Source organism: Carassius auratus, chromosome 21 (genome assembly GCF_003368295.1).
Source record: "Carassius auratus strain Wakin chromosome 21, ASM336829v1, whole genome shotgun sequence".
In the NCBI taxonomy this organism is placed as follows: domain Eukaryota; kingdom Metazoa; phylum Chordata; class Actinopteri; order Cypriniformes; family Cyprinidae; genus Carassius; species Carassius auratus.
In genome coordinates this window covers 20465604-20487080 of record NC_039263.1, presented here as the reverse complement: position 1 = coordinate 20487080, position 21477 = coordinate 20465604, and the positions used below count along the sequence as shown (strand labels likewise).

At 35.3% G+C, this 21477-nt stretch overlaps 1 protein-coding gene across 5 annotated transcripts in view; it reads right to left on the bottom strand.

Moving 5' to 3' along the window:
- Positions 1-20218, bottom strand: part of LOC113038882 (tyrosine-protein phosphatase non-receptor type 13-like) — a 64618-nt gene extending 44400 nt beyond the window's left edge. For all 5 annotated transcript variants that reach the window (XM_026196662.1, XM_026196664.1, XM_026196665.1 and 2 more), the window contains exons 1-5: positions 19830-20218; positions 8227-8346; positions 2127-2302; positions 1342-1407; positions 24-209 (exon numbers count right to left, since the gene is read on the bottom strand). In XM_026196662.1, the coding sequence (XP_026052447.1) occupies positions 24-209; positions 1342-1407; positions 2127-2302; positions 8227-8341 (543 nt within the window). In that variant the 5' untranslated portion in view covers positions 8342-8346; positions 19830-20218. The remainder of the gene's footprint in view (positions 1-23; positions 210-1341; positions 1408-2126; positions 2303-8226; positions 8347-19829) is intronic.
- Positions 20219-21477: the final 1259 nt, after the last annotated feature.

Here is a 21477-nt window from a genome sequence, read left to right as displayed (position 1 = left end):
GAAAGAAATGCATAGACATGTACCTGAGAGAGACTGCCCAGAACGAGCCTCACCAGCTTCCTGATGTATGAAAAGGAAGGGTCACAGTTGGAGTTACGGATGTGAGCGCTGCAGGTGTCCAGAGCCGACCGTACGGACAGTCGGGTGAGTGTGGAGTCATCACACATGTTGAGCAGGACGGTGTTCAGATGTTCTCCTAGTTTCATTGGCTAAAAATAGTGAACAGTCAATTATCTACAATCTATATTTGTCACAATCCTTTGCCAAAATAATGTACCTTATTTTTCTGACTCTAAGTCGCACCTGAGTATAAGTCGCATCAGTTCAAAAATATGTGATGAGGAAAAAAACATAAGTCGCACTGGACTATAAGTCGCATTTATTTAGAACCAAGAGAAAACATTACCGTCTCCAGCCACGAGAGGGCGCTCTATGCTGCTCAGTGCTCCTGTAGTCTACACTGAAAACATAGAGCGCCCTCTCGCGGCTGTAGATGGTAATGTTTTCTCTTGGTTCATGTCTCTTAGTTCATTTCTCTTGGTTCATGTCAAATTAATTTTGATAAATAAGTCGCACCTGACTATAAGTCGCAGGACCATCCAAACTATGAAAAAAAGTGTGACTTATAGTCCGGAAAATACGGTATTTATTCAATTTAAAATGATGTTGCAATGGGACAGAGAAATTAAACTGTAGAGAATCTATTCTTAGACCGAAGTTAGTATGCAGAAAATACACCGTACATACTAGGGCTGTGTATCACCAGCAAAGTCACGATACGATACGTAACGTGATACAGAGGCCACGATACGATACGTAACATGACACAGGACTGCACTGAATTTTACCTCAGTAGAATTTAGTAAAACAGCGGTTTATGAAACACTGCATACTTTAGGGCCAGTGCTAACTGTAAGCAGTTGACCTCTGCAATATCAAAGGCCGCTTTGACACACTTAACAGATATGTATGTATTGCGCAATGTTTCGGGGAAAATCATTTTTTATATAAGGCAACCCCGGTTTTGTTCCTTTGCGGCCAGATTAAACCTTGTTGTAGCCTATATATTAAGCTCTATTCATTATTTTTAGAAACCTTTCACTTTTAATTTTAAATGGTGTTCTTGTATTCAAATTAAGCTGTGCATGTGCCAAAATATCGATACTGGACAAGCTGCATCGATGTTCATATTGTCAAATCTCTGTGACGATACATCTTCGTATTGATATTTTGAACACAGCCCTTGTACATACCAATATGGGGTTAAAATGTTAAATTCAATTTGATTAAATGAAATGCATTCATCATGTAGGAATCAAATATTAAATGTAAAAGTCTTACCTGGCTCTGTGGAATCTCATAGTCTGCACCCCAAAACAACGTCATGCCAAGTGAATACATGTGCATCTGAAAGTTAAAAAAGAAACAGACAACATCTGACTATGGAATATTTTTGCCCATGTTTTAGCCCACATAATAAAACTGTACAAAAACTGACATCTCATTCTGACACACTGTTGCATAAAAACTTGTCTTCAAGAAGCATTTGCTACCCAGAGTATGTTTTAGGCATTAATCGGTATCAAACTTTATATTTAGCACATCTGCATAGTTTTGTGTTTCTTCCCTGTCTAGTTCTTCTGTCTGTTCTTCCTGCTGAAGAATAGCTTTGGGAACAAAATATCCAAGAGCGTGCCAAAGAATGCACAAGATCCTCTGACTTCTCTGCAAATAATCATGTCTTGAGACTGTAGTGGTGTATCTATTTCTTTCTAACAATGTCATGTGTACACAGAAGCATACTATCAAAATGAGATAAAACGCATATGTAAAGTGTAATAAAAATATCAAAGTTTTCCCTTTTTGTTCGACAATGAAAACAGTTTTAAATTTCCCTTTTTCTCTCATTGTCACATGACTGCAAAATGGAAATAAAAAAAACATCTGACAGTTTTGAAACTCACTGATAAAAGGGTTCTTTAAAACAAAAACAATTTAATTTTATAAATAAAAGCATTCACTATTTGTGGTGTAAATTGGTACCAAAAGCCATTAAAAAAAGACCATGATAAAAAAAAAAAAAAACATGCCCACCAAAAAAACATATTTCACAATTCATAGTGTACCTTTTCCATATCAGAAAGCGAGGAGAGGTTGAGACCCTCCAGCATCTCTGGAGGAGTGAACGCCCTCAGATCATTCTGTGTGACATTTTCATCAGTGAAAGAGATGTTTCCTGAAGGCATGAGCAGCAGCGACCATGGAGAGATGATAAAACCCAACGCAGACGGATCTGTCGAACCTGAGGTAAGAAAGAAAAAAACATGCAGTATTTACCATAAACTCCAATTCTTAGGACTAGCCTGAATATTATGATAAAATAAAAAGCTACTTGTCTTTAAGCTGTGTCTTATTATGTTCAGAAATAAAATGTTCCTTTGGCATTTAGGTGCATAGCAATGAAAACAGCCAAGTTTCCAACATTGGCTAGGATCGGTTTTGTAAAGCGAAGAGAGGAAATTCGAAGACACTGCAAGTCCTGATGCTAAAGCATGGGAAAGTTACTACACAAGTTACTAGACAAATTAAGGAAGATAATAGCCTTGGCCTAATTACATTTCCTCAACACGAATACAACACAATCTGACTGAACACACGTTTCAGGAACTATGGAGATTTGGTGGTGCAAATCAAATTCTTTTTTCATCCGGATAAAGACATGTCATAAAGAGCTACATTATTCTGTGAATGAGAACAATTTCCTTGAAATACGAGGTCCCTGGGATCTCTCTTAAAAAGATGATTCTTTATGACAGTACATTTTTCTTTTTGATGTTTTTTCCCCCTTCTTTTGTGCTGCAAATGTAAAACAATGGAGCCTTTGCCGTTCAGAACACAGATGGAACAGCTGTACAGAAATATGAAGATTCAGTGGAAAAAGCAGAACTGCTTCTTGATAAACTTCTTTTTATTTCATTTCATGTAAAGCCAAAAACAAGAACAATATCTAAAAAAAAATCCTGAAAAAAAAAAATGTAGTCACCCTTTTTTCACAGAAATATTAAGCAGCACTACTGTTTGCAACATTGATAATAATAATAAATGCTCCTTAAGCAGTAAATCAGCATATTAGAATGATTTCTGAAAGACTGGAGTAATGATGCTGAAAATTCAACCTCAAACTTTTGAACAGTGATGAATGTCTAAGGAGGTTTATTTCTCTCTAATTTATTTATTAATTTCTTTTGGCAGGGGTATCATTCACATCAGTAGGTGGAATGAGCTAAGCCTCTAATATAGTATTTAGGGTTAGGGGTTGTGCAAATAAACAAATTAACAAAACAGATTTTCAGAAACTTTATTAAAAAGCCAGAAAGTGTTTAAACTAAAAATAATGAAAAATGAAAGTCAAGCAGCAATGCTATAAAGCACTGGAATTCCCAAAGTAAACACAGGTTTCCTGTGGAAACTGTCTGACCGTGGTTGGAGCTTTTTGTGAAAATCTAGCAGTGCACACTCATGTTTTGCCTCCAGCACAGTAGCTACTCCAGCATCTTTATTAAAATACCTTCCCTGTTAACCTATACAGGTAACATACCAATCTTTGGCATTCACTGCTAAAACTTCTTACTAAAAGCTGGAGATGTGGGCGTGCTAAAACTCAGTCAGTAGTTGATAATGAGAGGGAAGTTGACGAACAGTTGGAAATATCTCAGAAGGGGTCTATCTGATAAGGTTTTATCTGTCCTATCAGAGACTAGCCCGGTCATCTACTGGCGTTCCCAATGAGGTCACAGCCAAAAATAGCATCACAAACTCTACTAAGGAGAAAACAAAATGAAATAAGATATTTGAACAAATGCCATGAATAAGCAGCAAACTTCTTATTATAGAAGATAAAGTGAAAATACAGCATCAAACATGTGTCTACTGACTTCAAAAATATCGATAATAGCCTTAAAAAATATTGCGATATGCGATAATAGTCACTTAAGCCCCACCTCCACCACTCCCAACAATCCCGACACGCACCATAAACACCCACCATGTTCAGTTTGGTCTTAATTATTGCAACAAAGTTTGGTTATCTTTTTCTTAGTTTGTGACTGAACTAACAGAAAATATTAGCTTTGCCGTTAAATTTGTGTTTGAAATGAATTTCATTTTGTGAGGAAAAATAATAAAACCCAATTTTCAAAGTTCATCATGCTGAAGTTGGACATTTTGGCGGTGATTGTAAGAATGATAAATGCATGTTGATGACATATTTTATTCAAGAAATTACTATAAGCCTATTTTCCGACGTTTCCCTTTCTTTTTTATATTTATCATGTGTAATTAAAATCATGCAGGTATTAAACTCGCATTCTGAGCAAAAAGTTGAATTCTTTTTCTAGTATAGGATACTAGTTCGGAGGTCTCTTTTGGCCATTTTTAACAAAACAAAAATAACGGCTCTATTTATTTAGGAGTAATTTAAAATGTAAATTTTGTATTGTAATTATCATTTTTTAGTGTATTAATCAAAATACAACACCCACAATATAATGTTCTGTGTTGGGCTGCCGAAACTCTGAACGCATGCATGTTGAGGGGCGAGCTGAGAAGCCTATGAATGTTGTAATCCTATAAACTATAAAGTGTTGTTGCAAATGAATTAAGAATTTAAAGTGCTATATCTCAGCTTACTTAAACATAATTATAATGTATACACCATTTTAAAAAAATCTGTAAAAATACTGTGCTGAAATATGTGCTGAAGAAATTTGTGTATTTTAAATTTAAACTGTCATGTTTGTGGTTTTTCATGATTATACAGTCTGTTAAAATAAAATCTGAAAAATACAGAAAAAAAAAACAGTGCAGGAGTGCAGAAGTGAGTTACATTTTTTTTTTGTCTTTTCGCAGTTGAAATCACAATAAATGTGCATACGGAAATCAAGAAGCAGAATCCAAATTTAATTTTAATGAATTAATGAATATGGAATAGATTTTAGGTTCCTATTCCTCCTACTAAATTATTTAATGCTTGCATGCAAAAGACCTGTATGTTGACTCTATGAATGGCTCTGTGTAAAATATTTTTCCCATAATGTTGATAATCGTCTGTTACCTGACTGTTGACATTTGCGATACTTACGAGACATCGTATATATATATATGATAATATTGTCATATTGCCCAGCCCTAGTCTGTTTATTTAGTCAGTATCTGTTTATTTTAGATGTTCAGGATTACTGCATAACCAATGACATAAATACTTATTTTAAAATGCAAGCAACGGTGGAAACTTTTGGATCATTATTACTTTTGAACTTTTTTTTTTTTACACAAGCATCACCTTCCAAATTAAAATAGCATGCTATATAAAGCAAACTCAGGACTTCTCACAAACAAGTGCTCAGGGTATCCAAATATATAAGGTCATTTTGCTGACTTGCTCAAATCACGTCCCATGACTCTCGAACCAGGGCACAGAATTTCTGCAAACTTAGTCAAGAGGGCCCTTTGCCAGCAAGTGTTCGCCCAGAGCAACTCAAGGCCAGATAACAAGCTAGTGTGAGACGAGGAGAGTCCTCGTTCCCCCTGTGAGCTCATGCCGAGGCAGCTACATCATCTTTATCATCATCATCGGCCTCTTTGACCCTGAAGACAAGGGGCCTAATTACGCTTCAAACCCTACTGGCTATTGGCCAGTTCTGCAGAATAAAGAGGGGCAACGACTGTCTTCAATGCTGACAGAACGAGAATTGTCCCCTGACTGTGAGAAAGACATGTCAAGAGTCTCAAGATCTGTGCGTAAACGTCCACAGATATCGGCAGAGAGAAGCTGGCATCATCTCAAACTGCCCACCAAACTGCTCTTCACGAAACCGTGCTGTGGGACAATAAAGAGGCTTTTGTTCACAGCGGTGACACACAACACTAGCCCACACAGCCATACAGAGGGACAGCAGACGGACATAAGGCTGAGTAAGCCTTCTCAGAAATTTCACCAAAGTGTTACCGGAAGATAGAAAAGCTTTTCTGCACAGACGCACGTCTTTGAATTAGACTGATAAATGCTATTTTTGGTCCACTGACAGCTTTTGAGGAGGCCAGAGATTTATTGTAATCACTCTTAAACAGGTGTGAATTGGCAGAAGACAATGCTAAACACACATACAGACTGAATAACCACCTTACAAAAGAATCCTGTTGAACGTACTGATAACGTCACAGCTGATGCTCGTAATGGCGTTGAATTGTTTGTAAGAAAGGGACAAAACAAAACAATATTCAAAGACATTTTGTGAGGTAACTGCATGGGAAGTGTGACATAGCTGTGGTCTGAGGGAAAACTGCTTGTTATTTGCCACAGGGTATTCACATAAAGACAGATATAGCCTCAGTTTAAATTGCTTTTCATTTCAAACAATCCCTGCAACTTTAGCTTCCTTTTCAAAAACCATGATAACTATGGCTCCAACCAAAATACCAAACTACTTCTGATCATTCCAACAATAAAACTATGCTAACCTTATATTAGCCACAGTCACCAAAAACAAATCACAGATTTTCACAATTACAACAAGTTTGACTACAAATGGCTAAATCTGTACATTTTCGGAAACCAATGTGAGTGAATCTTCCTTGTTTTTAAGGAATTTCTATAAGGTTTTCCTAGAGTTTAACACATTGCTATGCAGTTGCTAAAGTGTGTTGATTGTGTTCAACAAATTTCTACGCGATTGTTAAGGTGTTCTTAGCAAATTGCTAGCAAGTTTGCTATGGTGTTCTTTGTGTTTAACACATTGATAGGATGCTAAACTGTGTTTGTTGTTTTTAGCAAATTGCTATGTGGTTTTCTTAGTGTTTAGTGCCTTGTTATGCTAAGGTGCTAAGTTGCTAAGGTGTCCTGAGGGATTTAGCACATTGCTACATAGTTGATAAGATGTTACAAGTGGTTTAGTCCATTACTATGTGGTTGCTAAAGTGTTCTGTGTTTTAATGGATTGCTAGGTGATTCTTAAGGAGCATTTTACCGCATTTGTGGATGCTAAGGTGTTCTTAGTGTTAGCACATTTCTATGCAGTTGCTAGTGTTCTTAGTGCATTTGCTTACCAAATCAGATAGCATATTTTACCTACAGTAGCATGTAATATTTCATAGTAATTTTGATGAAAATTATGGCCACCATGGTCAATTTTTATATTCGTCACAAACAAACACAAGGTTAGCACATGAAATTCAATGGGCTAACTGTAGAGTGGAAATTAAAACGATATTGGATGACATCTGAAATGTCAATCTGGGACATTTTATACAGTTACTTAGCTTTAATGACAAGAAGCAATACAATTGGGGAAGAAGTACAAAAAATCAAGTTGAAGAAAACCGCAAAATGCTACAGACCGGCCAAACCAGAGAAACCAGGTGAACGAGGAAAAATTCAGACAGAAAGAGAGCGGAAAGTATTGGAGAAACAAAAAAGGAACCGAAAAGCAAAGACAGCGAGACAATCTTTATTCAGATAATTCCAATAATGGCCGAAATGGAATGTAAATCTCCAAAATACCACAAACTATTAAGAAAAATACTCTGCAAGACAACAAAAACAATCTGAATGGCACCGCACTAGTGGTTTGGAACACACAAGGTCTGATTTTTCAGCATATTCACAATAAGTCAGCATTCGCTGCATGTTGCTTGGCAACATAAACTACCAGGTTCTGAAGAGGCCACAGATGATTGTATCATAAAAAAAAAAAAAAAAAAAAAAAAAAAACCTTCAAACCTGCTGAATTCATACTCACAATTACAACTCACTGATTCCAATGGCGAATATGCCCTTTTTAATTGTTTATTTTTATTAAATAAGTAGAACTAAATATTATTATTATTATTATTACAAATATTATTTTCAGCAATTTCAGCCTCATACTCCTTCAGTTTTGGATGACTGGCATTAACACCGGTTTTATATAACCGTATGGCTTACACTGTAACCAAAGACAGCCAGATAGTCTGTTTCATTTGCTAAAAAAACTGCGTATTTGGAGCAGATCGCTAAATACTTTGGAAATGTTTTATCAACAAATGTTCTTCTGCACTCCAAAGATATCAGACTGCTATCCAAGGTCTCAGATTGCCTCGGCCATCCCAAGGCCTCGTGTTCTGAACCTGCGTGGCTGGGTACCGGTGAGAGATGTTATCACTTCACTGTGAGTCAGGACGGTGGTTTACCTCTGCGGAGGAGTTCATGCAGACTCTCTGCGCTCTGGTTCAGGACGGCCCAGACCTCCTCCTCCTGCAGTGGCCCTCCTCTCACCTGCAGCGCCTCAGCCAGAGACACATGCATGCTGCCTGTGGGGTCACAAAACACACCCATGTTATTCTTACAATCATTATCAATGTACATACACGCATCAAGGACCTTAACAAGCGTTAACTTGTTTTAATTCAATGAGATGATTACGTAATGAGTATGTACATACTGAAACCAGATAAATTATATTAAATTTAAAATTAAATAAAATGTCTGCATTTAGCAGATGCTTTTATCCAAAGCGACTAACAGTGCATTCAGGCTATCAATTTTTTAACTATCATGTGTTCCCGAGGAATCAAACCCCCAACACTTTATATCGCAATGCTCTACCAATTGAGCTACAGGAACATTATTATATTATATTATATATTATATTATATTATATTATATTATATTATATTATATTATATTATATTATATTATATTATATTATATTATGGTACATTTTATTTTATTTAAACAAAACAAATGTTTCTTTTATGATTTTAGCTATAATAACGCAACGTAATTGTATAAAAAAAATAAATAAAAAGCCTCCAAAAACTGAAATGCCTCACTTTAACTTCGATTTTAAAACTAGTTACTTTACAAGACATCTATTACAAGATATTGCACAGCTTGTCAGCGAACTACGGCTCTGTATATTAAGTGCCGCTACATCTGAAAGCAGGTGATGGATATTTAGTACTAATCACTGAACCAGCTTTACTAAAGAGACACGCATGACAATCGCATGCGATTAATTGTGCAGCCCTACTTCACATTTAACAGAAATTGATGTAGAAAAAGAATCAAAGTATTGTGATTTTTGCTTGTGTGCACATGCTCTTCCAGGAAGAGCTGTTTATTCATCCTCTCTCCTGAAGCTCGCATAATGTCATGCTGTGTACATGCTGTTTGTCACAGCGAGATCTCTACAGAATACCACACAGACTCGTTGAGGAGAAACCTGTGATTCATTTCATTTTAAATGCAATTCTGAAAAGAAAAACACTCTTGAAATTGTCCAGCTGATTCAAACTGTACAACATTCACCATAACGTCATAAAACAAGCGAAGGCCTTGTGTCCCGTCAGGTTTAATTGTCAGGGTGGGGTCAGTTACACTCCTTGCAGTGAAATTGTTCGTTATTTTGTCCAAACATCTGCATTGCTGCCAGCTTTAGTTACAAATAGCTGTAAACCCCTGGAAATCCCAGCATGCTGTGAGGCAAGAGTGACAGGGGAAGCTCAGGGTTAAAGGGATTACTTTTGAGCGGGCATTAAGTGGGGCTACCTAAATATTTGTGTGTCACATTTCAATTGAACTGTGGAGTCAGACTTTTCAGTTAGTGCGTGGCACATCAGAGGGGACTGTCATCAGAGCACATTTCTGACTTCTGTCAGTCTTCTGTCAAGTCTTTTATTTATACATTCATTCAATTAACATAAGAACATAATAAAAAATTATTTCTTATAAAATTATTTCATATAAATATTTTATACAATTTATTTAGGATTATAAATGTATATAACTGAATTATAAAAATGTAAATTATTGAAATTGGTATTACATTAATACAAAAATGCTTTTTTATAACTGTATATTATGTCTATATAAATACAAACACATGCATGCATATATTTAATAAAAATGTGTTACGTTTATATATGAAATATATTTCTATATTATATCTAAACTATGTGTGTGTATTTATCTATATGTAATAAATATACACAGTACACATACATAATGGATGTGATTAATTGCTATTAATCGTTTGACAACACCTATTTATATATATATATATATATATATATATATATATATATATATATATATATGTGTGTGTGTGTGTGTGTGTGTACGTTTGTTTTATAACAAAATTATAATTTCATAAGATTTTATAAAATGTATTAATTATAAATGTATAATTATAATTACATTTATGTAATTTAATTTTAAATAAACTATATACAAGTATACACACACAATTAAATATATAGAGTTTATATAATAATAATTATATAAATAGTTTTTATTATAAAATTATAATTCCACATAAATATTATATAGTTAATATTATATATTACAACCCCCCCCCCCCACCCAAAAAAAAAAAAAAACCCATGTAAAAGGAAACATAAAAATGAAAATGATCTTAAAAAAAAAAAAAAAAAAATGGAATCGTGTGACCACGAAAACCTTGATTAAGGGGTGTTGCTTTTTTCTTTCATTTTTCAGCAACCAAAACCCATCAAGAATGCACTAGCATAAAGACGTGGCAATCAACCTCCATCGGAGATACTCAAGGCCCCAGCAGTGAGAGCAGGTCATTCCACATGAGAGAGAAAGCACCACAGATAAGCGCATATTTATGCAGGAATGCTCACTGGGGATGAGAAACTCTCTGAAAGAGGGATATGAGGAGAGGAAAGTGAGCTCCGGACCCCTCCCTTACGCCTCATTAGCCCTTACTGTGGGGGGCTGTCGTATGCAGATTGTTTTCCTCTGCTTTTGTTATTCCAGCACAGGCAGCGAGTGGAATGTTTAGTCTCTCGGGGTGCTGTGGAGCACTGGTTCATTCCCACCGGTACGCTCTGCCACAGCGGAACAGGACAGGACAAGTGTGAGAATATGGGCTTTATTCAAGGTCATGGTTTCCATTCCCAGGGAACGCATGAACTGATCAAATCCAACAACAGTCTTTTGGGATAAAAAGTTTCAGGCAAATGCACAAAATTCAGAATAGGAAACTACACAGCAAGCTAATTTTTGCACTGAATAATCACATGACAAGGAATACTTGAATTTGATTTCCCAGTGGTCAATTTTCCTAAGCTTAATTGACAAAACTTGTGGCATAATATTGATTACCACAAAAAAAGAACTTCTGCTTGTCCCTTATTTTCTTAACAAAAATCTACAGTGACGCACTTACAATGGAAGAGAAACATTGAATAGTGTTTCAACAGTATAGTCACAAGAAAACAATATTCATGTGAACCAATGTTATTTTAATTTCATTGGCACACTATTATAGTTTGATATAATATTAAAATATTTTTAATAAAAAAAATGTCCATTTTTGTTTTTAAATTTGGTTTTCATTTAATTTTTTGTTGTAGTCATTTAATTGCTTGTTTTTGTAATTGTTTTGTTTTTAATGTCTATAAAGTTGTATTTCAGAAGTTGAAATGAAAATGTGATGAACATTTTTTTTTTTCATATAAATTAAATATATTTCATGTAAAGCTTTTGTTTATTTTACGATTTAAGCTTTTAGTTTTAGTTAACTATACAAATCCTAAAGAATAACACAGTGTTATTGTAAAAAAAAAAATACTCCACAAATTAGGTCACAATCTAAACACCTGTCCTTAGCTTTGATTTAAAATTATTACCTTGTGCTAATCAACATTGTCACTAATTGTACTTATTTTAAGCTGAATGCAGAATATTCCTTTTATGTGCAACAAATTATCCAGAGGCAATATTAGCAAACAGTTCATACAAATTTAGATAAAATTAGAATGCAATATAACTGTACTTATTGTGTGTTAAACTAAACACGCAACTTAGTCATGTGTGAACAATGTGTTACATACTGCATGCAGGATTCAGTATATAGCACACAGTATGCAGGACGCTAACATTCCATTCCCAACATAGCATGTGTTAGACCTTCCCAACAATCCTGGGAGCTCTCAGATCCAAGTGTTTGTTTATTTCACTATGCAAATTTCAATAATGTGTCTTTTCCTAGTCATTATGCGTGACAGCACATACTTCTAAACATGTTAAAAAGCATCCAGCAGCACTGAACCGCTTCAGACTGCAGGGGAATTTGGGTTATGGGGTATGTAATCACTTTAAGAAGAAATCTTGCACGTCTGGGGAAAATGTTTCTAGAGAAGGAAGAAAAGCCTGTTTTTACAGTGCTTGACTCACAACCGAAAACACACAAACAACCTTAACTTACTTCTGTAACACTAAGCTTCATTTGAAATGTGTCTTTGATGTCTATTACTTTAGTCAAGTTTATGATGATAATAAATATTGTTGCTACTGAACCTTACTGTAAATAATCCCTTAAAATTAGCTGACCATAGTTTGCATATAAAATTATTACATTCCACCGGTGTGATTTCATTATGATTACTATAACAGATTTTTTTTTTTTTTTTTTTTTTTTTACTTTGAACTAGATTTTTTTTATATTTTGTTACCATTTAAATTTTTGTTAATATTTTATTAATTTTGTTGTGTTTTTGTCATTTTAATACTATTTTATTGTAAGTAATGTCTACGTATATAGTTTTTATTCATTTTAATTTCATTCATGTTTTAAATTTGTATTCATTGTTTTTAGTCATTTTTATTTCAGATTTAGTTTGTTATTTTAGAACATCAAAAAATTAAATAGAATTAAAAAAAAGTGTTATAGCTGAAATTTTAACTTTGCTTTTGTACATTTTATTTCAGTTAATGTTTAAGTTACATAAATGTATATTTTATGGTTTCAGTTAACCATAATAACCCTGCATTCCACCATATTGAAAACGTATCCTGATTGCTATCTAAATGTTGCTATTTTTATACCAACCTGCTCATTAGTTTTCATTAATGGTCTATAGATCTTTTAAAATATGAAGCAGTGCAGCAGCAATGAGGTGAGATATGAAACATAAAGCCCTTAACTAGACAGTACTGAAAGAAGAGCTGCAATGGATAGTAGATTCAGGCCAACTTATTCCCAGAGTGCCGAGCGAGCTGAGGAAACACAAACAATGAGCGTGGTCAGGGTTTTCCTGCTCAGAGTAACCAGGATTTTAAAAGGATTAATCTTTGAAATATTATGTGTCACGCGGGCGAAACCCTTCACCCAGAGGAGACTTTCCTGTTCTCGCTCACCCACCTACAGATGATACAGGCCCTCTGTTTTTCCCATTAATGCCTGAGATGGGAGTCATCATTTCAATATTTTCCATTTTGTTGCAGAACTTGGCAAAACACAGATTCAAGAATAAAACTCTAGAAGCAGTCAAATAAAAACAGAAGCATGGGCTAACAGTTTCCAACGGAACAGCAAAGGCCAATAGAGAGGATGTTTCATTTTCTCATAACATTAATCTGTGGTTGGACCCGGTTAAAGCATCTGTAATTCTAAAAACAGCTCGATGCCAGTAAGCTGAGCCGAAAATCTTTTTTGGAGATGCTTTTGCCAAGAAAAGGCAAAAAAAACAAAAAAAACACCCAAACTCCCAGAATCCTTTGCTGGATCTTGTTACCTCTCTCTCTTACTCAATCTGTTAAAATAAGGAAAACCTTAGAGCCAGGAAAACCTCATACACAGATTTTCCCAGATCAGATGCAACAATGCTTCCTTCAATTAAATTCTTCACATTTCGGCTTTAAAACAGTAGCTTAGTTATCAACTGGAGGTTCATGAGCTAAAAATGGCATGCAGGTTTCAAATGAAAGTTAGATGTATTTAAACAGTAGAATGCACCTTACCAAATAATCAATTAATAATGGACTAAAATATGCTAATTTTGTTGATGTGAACACTGTGAATATTATAAATATTCTATAATGCTATAAACATATTTCAGCATAAATTCATGCATCACTGATAAACCTTCTAAATGTATAAATGAAAAAAATATAAATAGTTAATACATGATATAAAATTACATGAATACATATAAAAATTTTCACTTTGTAAAATATAAATGTGCACTGATAATAAATCAGCATATTAGAATGTTTTCTGAAGGATCATGTGATCCTGAAGACTTGAGTAAAGATGATTTGATCACAGAAATAAAATTATATTTTAAAGTTTATTAAAACAGAAAAACAATTAGAAATTTCTGTATTTTTGATCAAATAAATACAGCCTTGAAGAGAACAAGAGACCACACACACACACACACACACACACATACACATATATATATATATATATATATATATATATATATATATATATATATATATATATATATATATATATATATATTTATTTATTTATTTATTTATTTATTATGGCCTATGTAGCTACAGAACTGATTTTTTTTTTCTAAACAATTAAACCTTAAATGTATTGTGTCGCTCCTTGATTTCAAAACTAAAATCTGGAATCTGAGCAAAACCGAGAACCATTTAAAAAAAAAATAATAATAAATAAACTTTTACAATTGTATGTCACTATAGGCTCTGCCAACATGCTACTGTAAAAGCAGATGAGAACAGTAGACTTCTACCTGCAGTAGCACAGGTGACTGGTAGGACCAGATTACTGCACCATGATGAATCAGTGCATATTTTCAGCAGCGAAAACAAAACACACACTTTTATAAGGTAGAACTCCCTTGCCCTGGATGAGTCACTACTTAGCTGAAAGATTGACCCAGCCCCTGATCTTCTTCTCTCTCTTCCTATTCCACCAATTTGCTAGTGTAAGTTCATCATGAATGTTCATTGCTCATTCTATCATTTCTACACTCATACCTGGACCTTACTACTCTACTTCCTCCCATTTCTACTAATAACAAGGTTTCTGTGGGGACCAGAATTATGCCAAACAACTCCTCCTTTCCTCTTTTTCTTTCCTTCATGAGCATCACCAGTCTTTTAAAGTTTAATTTATGAAGTTAAATAGTAAAACATTTGTAAAAAAAAAAAAAAAAAAAAAAAAATTATAATAACAACAGTGAAAAATAATAATCTACTGCAATAAATCACGTTTCCATCATCTGAAACATGCATCAATTTACATAATTTGCATAGAATTACATAATGCAAGCATGTGAAACATGCAAAGTTACATTATGGGAGCCTAAGTTTATTTGTGGACTACTTTTCCAACATAAATTTGTTAAAGTTTGGTGTTTATAATAAATGTTTATAATGAATGCCAAGATAATTGATGTTCCTGACATTCCTGATCTGTTCTGAATGCAGTTTAATCCAACTCTTAAATCAGAGATACTGTTAAACTAGGAAACTAATAACCATTTTCAGGAAACTCAATGACTAAAGCACTTAAATTATTTTGAAATTAACTATCACTAGCAAAAACATTGTATATGTTTTATACTTTCACCCTTCCCAATCTATTTCAATGCCAAAACCATTTCTACATTCAAGGTTTGCTAGATCCTCCCTTTAATTCTGATTTATTGTCAGTTTTGCAATCCATTCCATAATGGTACAGTCTGCAGTTCACATAGGGCGGCTCTGATCCCAGATCAGTGTGGGTGGGTGGTTTCCACAGCCTTTTTTCTTCTCCCAATGGTGTGATCAGTAATTAAGACTCTTGAGTAGAGTTCTAGAGAAAACCAGAGGCCTCCGGAATAAAACTGCCCACTCGCAAGTCTTCTCTGGGTCAGATGCACTGATGTCCGCCATGTGTTGAGCTTAGACCAAAGGTACTATACACTGTGCCCCGGAAAGCAGCCAAGTTTGACTTGTATATCCCACTAGAATGCACATTATACCAGCTTTCAAAAAGTTTCCGTCCTGGAAAAACCCAAAATATGTGAAGCATCCCCCCAAAAAAACTACAATCCCAAAACTGAATTACATTTTTTATTTTAAAGCTTACTTTGTACGCCTTGTTTACCGCAACACAAGAAATTGTGTTACAAAATAACTCTAGCAACAACACAGGAACATCCGGCAACCAACCACCCACAACACCCTTGCATCATGTTAAAACAAAAATAAGTCTAGTTATTTGTGTCAAATCAAACATTAGAAAGAGAATTGAAAGAAGTCTCCTATGCTCACCAAGGCTGCATTTATTTGATTAAAAAAAAATACAGTAAAAACAGTAATATTGTGAAATATTATTAAAATGTAGAATAACCTTTTTTTATTTGAATATATTTTAAAACAATTTATTCTTGTGATGCAAGCAGAATTTCAATCATCATCACTCCAGTCTCAAGAGTAGGCCTGTCGCGATAGTCGATAAATCAATTAATCGCACGATAAAAATAAAATGAGCTCGATAATATCCGATATATATATATAATATATAATTTTTTACAATTTTTATTAAAAAAATTTAACATGTCATGATGTGGGGTTAGTCTGTAGCGCAGCCTGTGGTCAGCCCGCGGTAGAAAACACCCTCTCCAATGGCACAGATGTCCCGGGAATAAAGAGATAACGTCTGGCAAGAGCGGCCAGCTTTGGGAAGTGCCTTTCATTTGCTTATGGATGTTTGCATCGCAAGTGATACAGCATTGTACTTGCACAACTATTTTACTTTATTTTAATACTGTGTAGAATATTTTGCAAGTAACTTCGTTGCACTTTCTGTCAAAATGGGCATACTTTTTGCATGCTTCATTTGGCTTGCTCCGCTAAATATGTCTGTAGGATTGTGGTTGCGTGTGCCAACGTGCCCAGTGAGTTAACACACACACACAAACACACACACATGCGCACGCATTCGCTTTGCATCCATCATCGCATGTCCTTTGCATCCATCACCTGCGATCTCAGTAAGGAAATTTCAGTAATGGATTTCCACCACCCAAAAACCCTTGCTGTAACTCTGCTAGAAGATTTATTTACGAAGAAAAGTAAAAAACTCTGCAGTGTTTGGGTGCCCCCAATTCTTCAAAATAAACAGGGAATTTCACCCCGAAGGAAGCTGATTGAGTTGGTTCTTGTCACGTGACCTGGTGCGCTTGTGTCATTCTAACTAAATGCGAGGCATTAATTTTAAGCCACACAAAGTCAACATGTTGGTATTTCTTGCTCTGAATCTGTCATAAAATAAGTTTAATGATCTTTGAAAAGGTGTACCTGCATTATTATGCCATTATCATTATATTAGTTGAAACTGGTCTTAGAACGACAATATTATAATTTATCGTAATAATTTCTTGGACAATTTATCTTCCAGCAAAATTTGTTATCGTGACAGGCCTACTTAAGAGTCACATGATCCTTCAGAAATCATTCTAATATTCTGATGTTCTGCTCAAGAAACATTTGATATTATCCTCAACACTGCTTAATATTTGTGTGGAAACTTTTTCCAGGATTCTTTGATGAAAAGGACATTCAAAAGAAATTGAAAACTTTTGTAAAAAAATAAATAAATAAAACTCAATTTTTATCAATTTAATGCATACTTGTTGAATAAAAAGTAATTTATTTCTTTCAAAAATATATATTTTTCAACAGTAGTCTATCATTCTATAAAATATTTAGCCTAAAGCTTTATTTCTGTCCTCAAGAATCCATTAATTCCAAGACATCATTAAAAATATGCATCAGCACCGTCCCAGAACAGAAAACTAGGCTAAATCTGTCGGTAGAACATAAAGATGCGTTTAAAGGCATTTTCTCAGAATAAGCACAACGCAGAGTGCAAAAGAGATTACAAATGCACTTTCCAAAGTGGTGTTCACTGTTCAGAAAAACACCTCACATAGATGACTGCATTTAGCCGAACTAAAAACCTGCGCCTGGCGTGTAAAAGTGCACTGAACTGTGGTTCAGCAGAGATGGAATTTCCTCAGTGGAGACAGGCCTGAACAAAATAACACACTGAAGGAGCAGAATTAGCATCAAAGGTGTGAGGGTGGGGTTTGATCCAGGCAGCCATCAAAACTGAGACTTCCGTTCGACTCGTTTCGCAATCTAGCAAGAAAGATCTTCTTTAGATCACAAGTGGAAAAACCAGTGGACACAAAGCTGCTTAAAATAACTTGAAACTTATGTTATTCTTTTAGTGAAACCAGACGCCAACCAAGACTGAGACACTTTCTCAAAGTCGCCTACCGACGCTTCCCATTCAACCAAATGTTAGGAAACTGAATAAACATTTACACAAATGTATTGCTAGCAAGCAAACCAGCACTCACGCACTTTCTTACCCTCAAGTCACCTGTTAAATGCACCATCCAAATGGCGGTTACATCACATAATAAGCACCATAATCCATCTGACAGGCTCGTAGCTCACCAAAATACATAGCAGCTGGATTCAGACAGCCAAAGGTGACCTCATGCACTGGACGTAGGTAAACCGCTTTCACCGTCTGCCTACTTTCACATCCATCCAATTTTGCTCCAACAAAGTGCTCAAAACACAGTCTACAACGGAAAGACTGAACTGTCAAAGTTGGACTAGTAAGTCTGAACCATCTCCTGTCCTGCACAAAGGAACTTTGAGATGTTTCTGTAGGCGAGAATACCAAGCCAGATTCACACAACCCAGATGTAAGCAATGGAGACCTGAAACAAAAGACCCATTGAGCTAGGCGCGGAGGATAAAACAAACCTTCGGACCACCACACAAAAGAAAACAAGAACTCGTATTGGCCCCTATGACTATGGCTGGATGAATCAGACACCCTCACTGTCAGGAACATTCCTCTGTGCAAGAAGCTGCTCTTTTACTGCAAATTCTGTGAACTGCAAACCACACAGAGCAGTTTCATAAGAACTGCTCATGTTTACTCTGGAAAGAGACAGTTCCTCATGCCATTAGATCAGGAGTGGCATCGTGAGATATAAACAGACTAAAAATGACAAGTTTCAGCTCTCAAATGACAGCTTTGGCGAGCCGAAGTGGATCTGAGGATGAGAGGTTTCTCAAACTGATGATGTGGTCATTAAGATATAAAAAGCAAAGTACTATCTTCTAAAAAGTACTGTGGTGGTAACATAGATTGGTACTGGTCTGTGATTATAATTTGTTTACTGGAATTACACTTTATACATTACTTTCAGGTCATTTGGGATTAACGGATTTGATAAAAGTGATTTTACTGAAATTGGGATTTCTATTGTCAGGTAGTAATCCATTGAAATACTGACAAGCAGCACAAAACTAGGCCTGTACGTCACAATATCAAAAATTTTAAACTCTCTTTCATTACCACGTTCATGTGCTATGGTGTTCATGTGTACAATAGTTATTAAATGTATTTTTCTTCATTGCACTTTGGAGTTAGTTTTAATCTTTTGTGTTAAGACCACATTCTTTTTAACTTTAATAACTAAAAATTCCCCATTAAAGGGTTCACTAGACCTGTAATGTGATGGTTTGGTGGTCACGCTACAAAAACGAGCCAAAACAGCGACATATCCTTAATAATTCTACCAAATAAGTCCACAAAAGTCATTCATTTCAATATTACTGAACTATATGTTAAAGGCACCAAACTATCGTTCAAGTGTACCAATGGCCTTCATCAGATACGAGTTTTAAACACCTGCGGTTACTTCCAAAGTGCTGCACCATCCAACACGGCGCAACATTTGACATATTTTGTAACTGCAGCGGTTATATTTTACATACATTACGCCTTCCTGAAATTTTTTCTGAAGTCTGTGATGATAAAGCTCGAATAAAAGTCGGGTTTTAAGAGCTCTCCTAATCCAAAAGCTGGTGGCTCATGGCCAGCGCAAAGCTACTTGCGCGGTTTATAGACCAATATAAACGCTGGTAAACTTTGCGAGCATCAAACACACAAAAAAAGCATTTATGTAAAAAATAAACTTACCTCTCAAATAAGTGGGCTACAACTTCAAACTTCGCTCCAACTACCAGCCAGTGCACAAACAAGAGTCCAGCATCACATCCACCAGCAAACCTGAAATATGGAAAACCAGCTCGAGTCGAACTGGCAACAGGTTTTACTTCATAAGAACTACTTCGACCGTAAGGTCCATGGTATCCGTTTAAAAAAATGGTTTAACCCGCACTCCTTGGTTTCTCTTTAAAGAATAATGCGTAAAAACGTCCACGCTGCACGTAAACTAAGATGATCTTAACGCGGCTGAAAACGGCCAGCGCGTCTTTGGTTCCTTTGGGAAGCCGAGTCACTCTTCCAGCCCGAGAGGTTCAGCTCTCTGTCTCCGTCTTGTGAGCCCTCCTGCTCGCTGGAGACGAGAGAGGGAGTAACCAGACACCCGCACTCCTGCCGCTCATTGGTTACTTTCCACCGGAGCAGGAACCGTCACACCAGCAACATGAGGCGTCTCTATAGAAACTCAACTGGGAGGAAAATACCACGAAAAGTTGTTACAGTGAGGCGCAGTCCACCGTGGCCATGCATCCAGATACGTAACGCAGCCAAAGCAAAACACATGAAGAATAAATTTGCATATTTGCATGCAGGTTTTTCATTTCCCTTACCCCTTTAAACTTTTAAATATGACGCAATCGCATTAAATACCAACGTATTTGCATATTAAGAGATAAGGCCTAAAATGTTACCAAGCACCCAGATACCAACAAATCTGTTGAAAATGTGATTTCATGTAAAAGTAAATTAGGAAAGTTCACAGTTTTAATCATTTCAACTTAAAATGTGCATATGATACAGACCTTTAAAAAATTCCACAACTTTTTTATGTGATATATATATATATATATATATATATATATATATATATATATATATATATATATATATATACATAGAGATAGATAGATAGATCAGTCTGAACATGATGTTGTTTGACCTTAAAAAAATCTTAACTATAACACCATAAATGCATCTAAATAACAAAGATATAATGATGTAAAAAAAAAAAAAAATATATATATATATATATATATATATATATATATATATATATATATATATATATATATATATATATATATATATATATATATATATATATAATGTCATGCAAAATATTGTGAAAACATTTAACCGATATCATCATTAAATTATATTATTATTTATTATTTATGCCTGTCTGACCAGCAGGTTTTGTTTGAGAGTTCATGCTGTTACACCTAATACAGTGTTTTGTTCAGCTTAATTTCTGTTCTGGGGTCAGTCATGCTTGCTTTGTGTTGCCTGAGAGCTAGAGAGGAATGAGAGTTTAGAACACCAACCACAGAATTCCACCTCCACCCCTCCTCCTCCTATCCCATCTAGTCTCCCTTCCCCTCCCCTCCCCTTCACGCTCCTTCCCCTCACCCTGTGCTGCTATTGACCCTGAAATCTTTCTTTTTTAAACTTGAGCAGAACTTCCTACATCACCTGGGGCAGCAGGGGTCCCCATACATGCCTGCATGCCACCCCTGCAAGAGGTTGTAGGTTATTGCAAACATATTGTTTGATTTATTTTACTTCAATGCTTTCAGTAAAATGTATCTGGGGTTCGCAGATGCCAAGAGATATTAAAATGTCT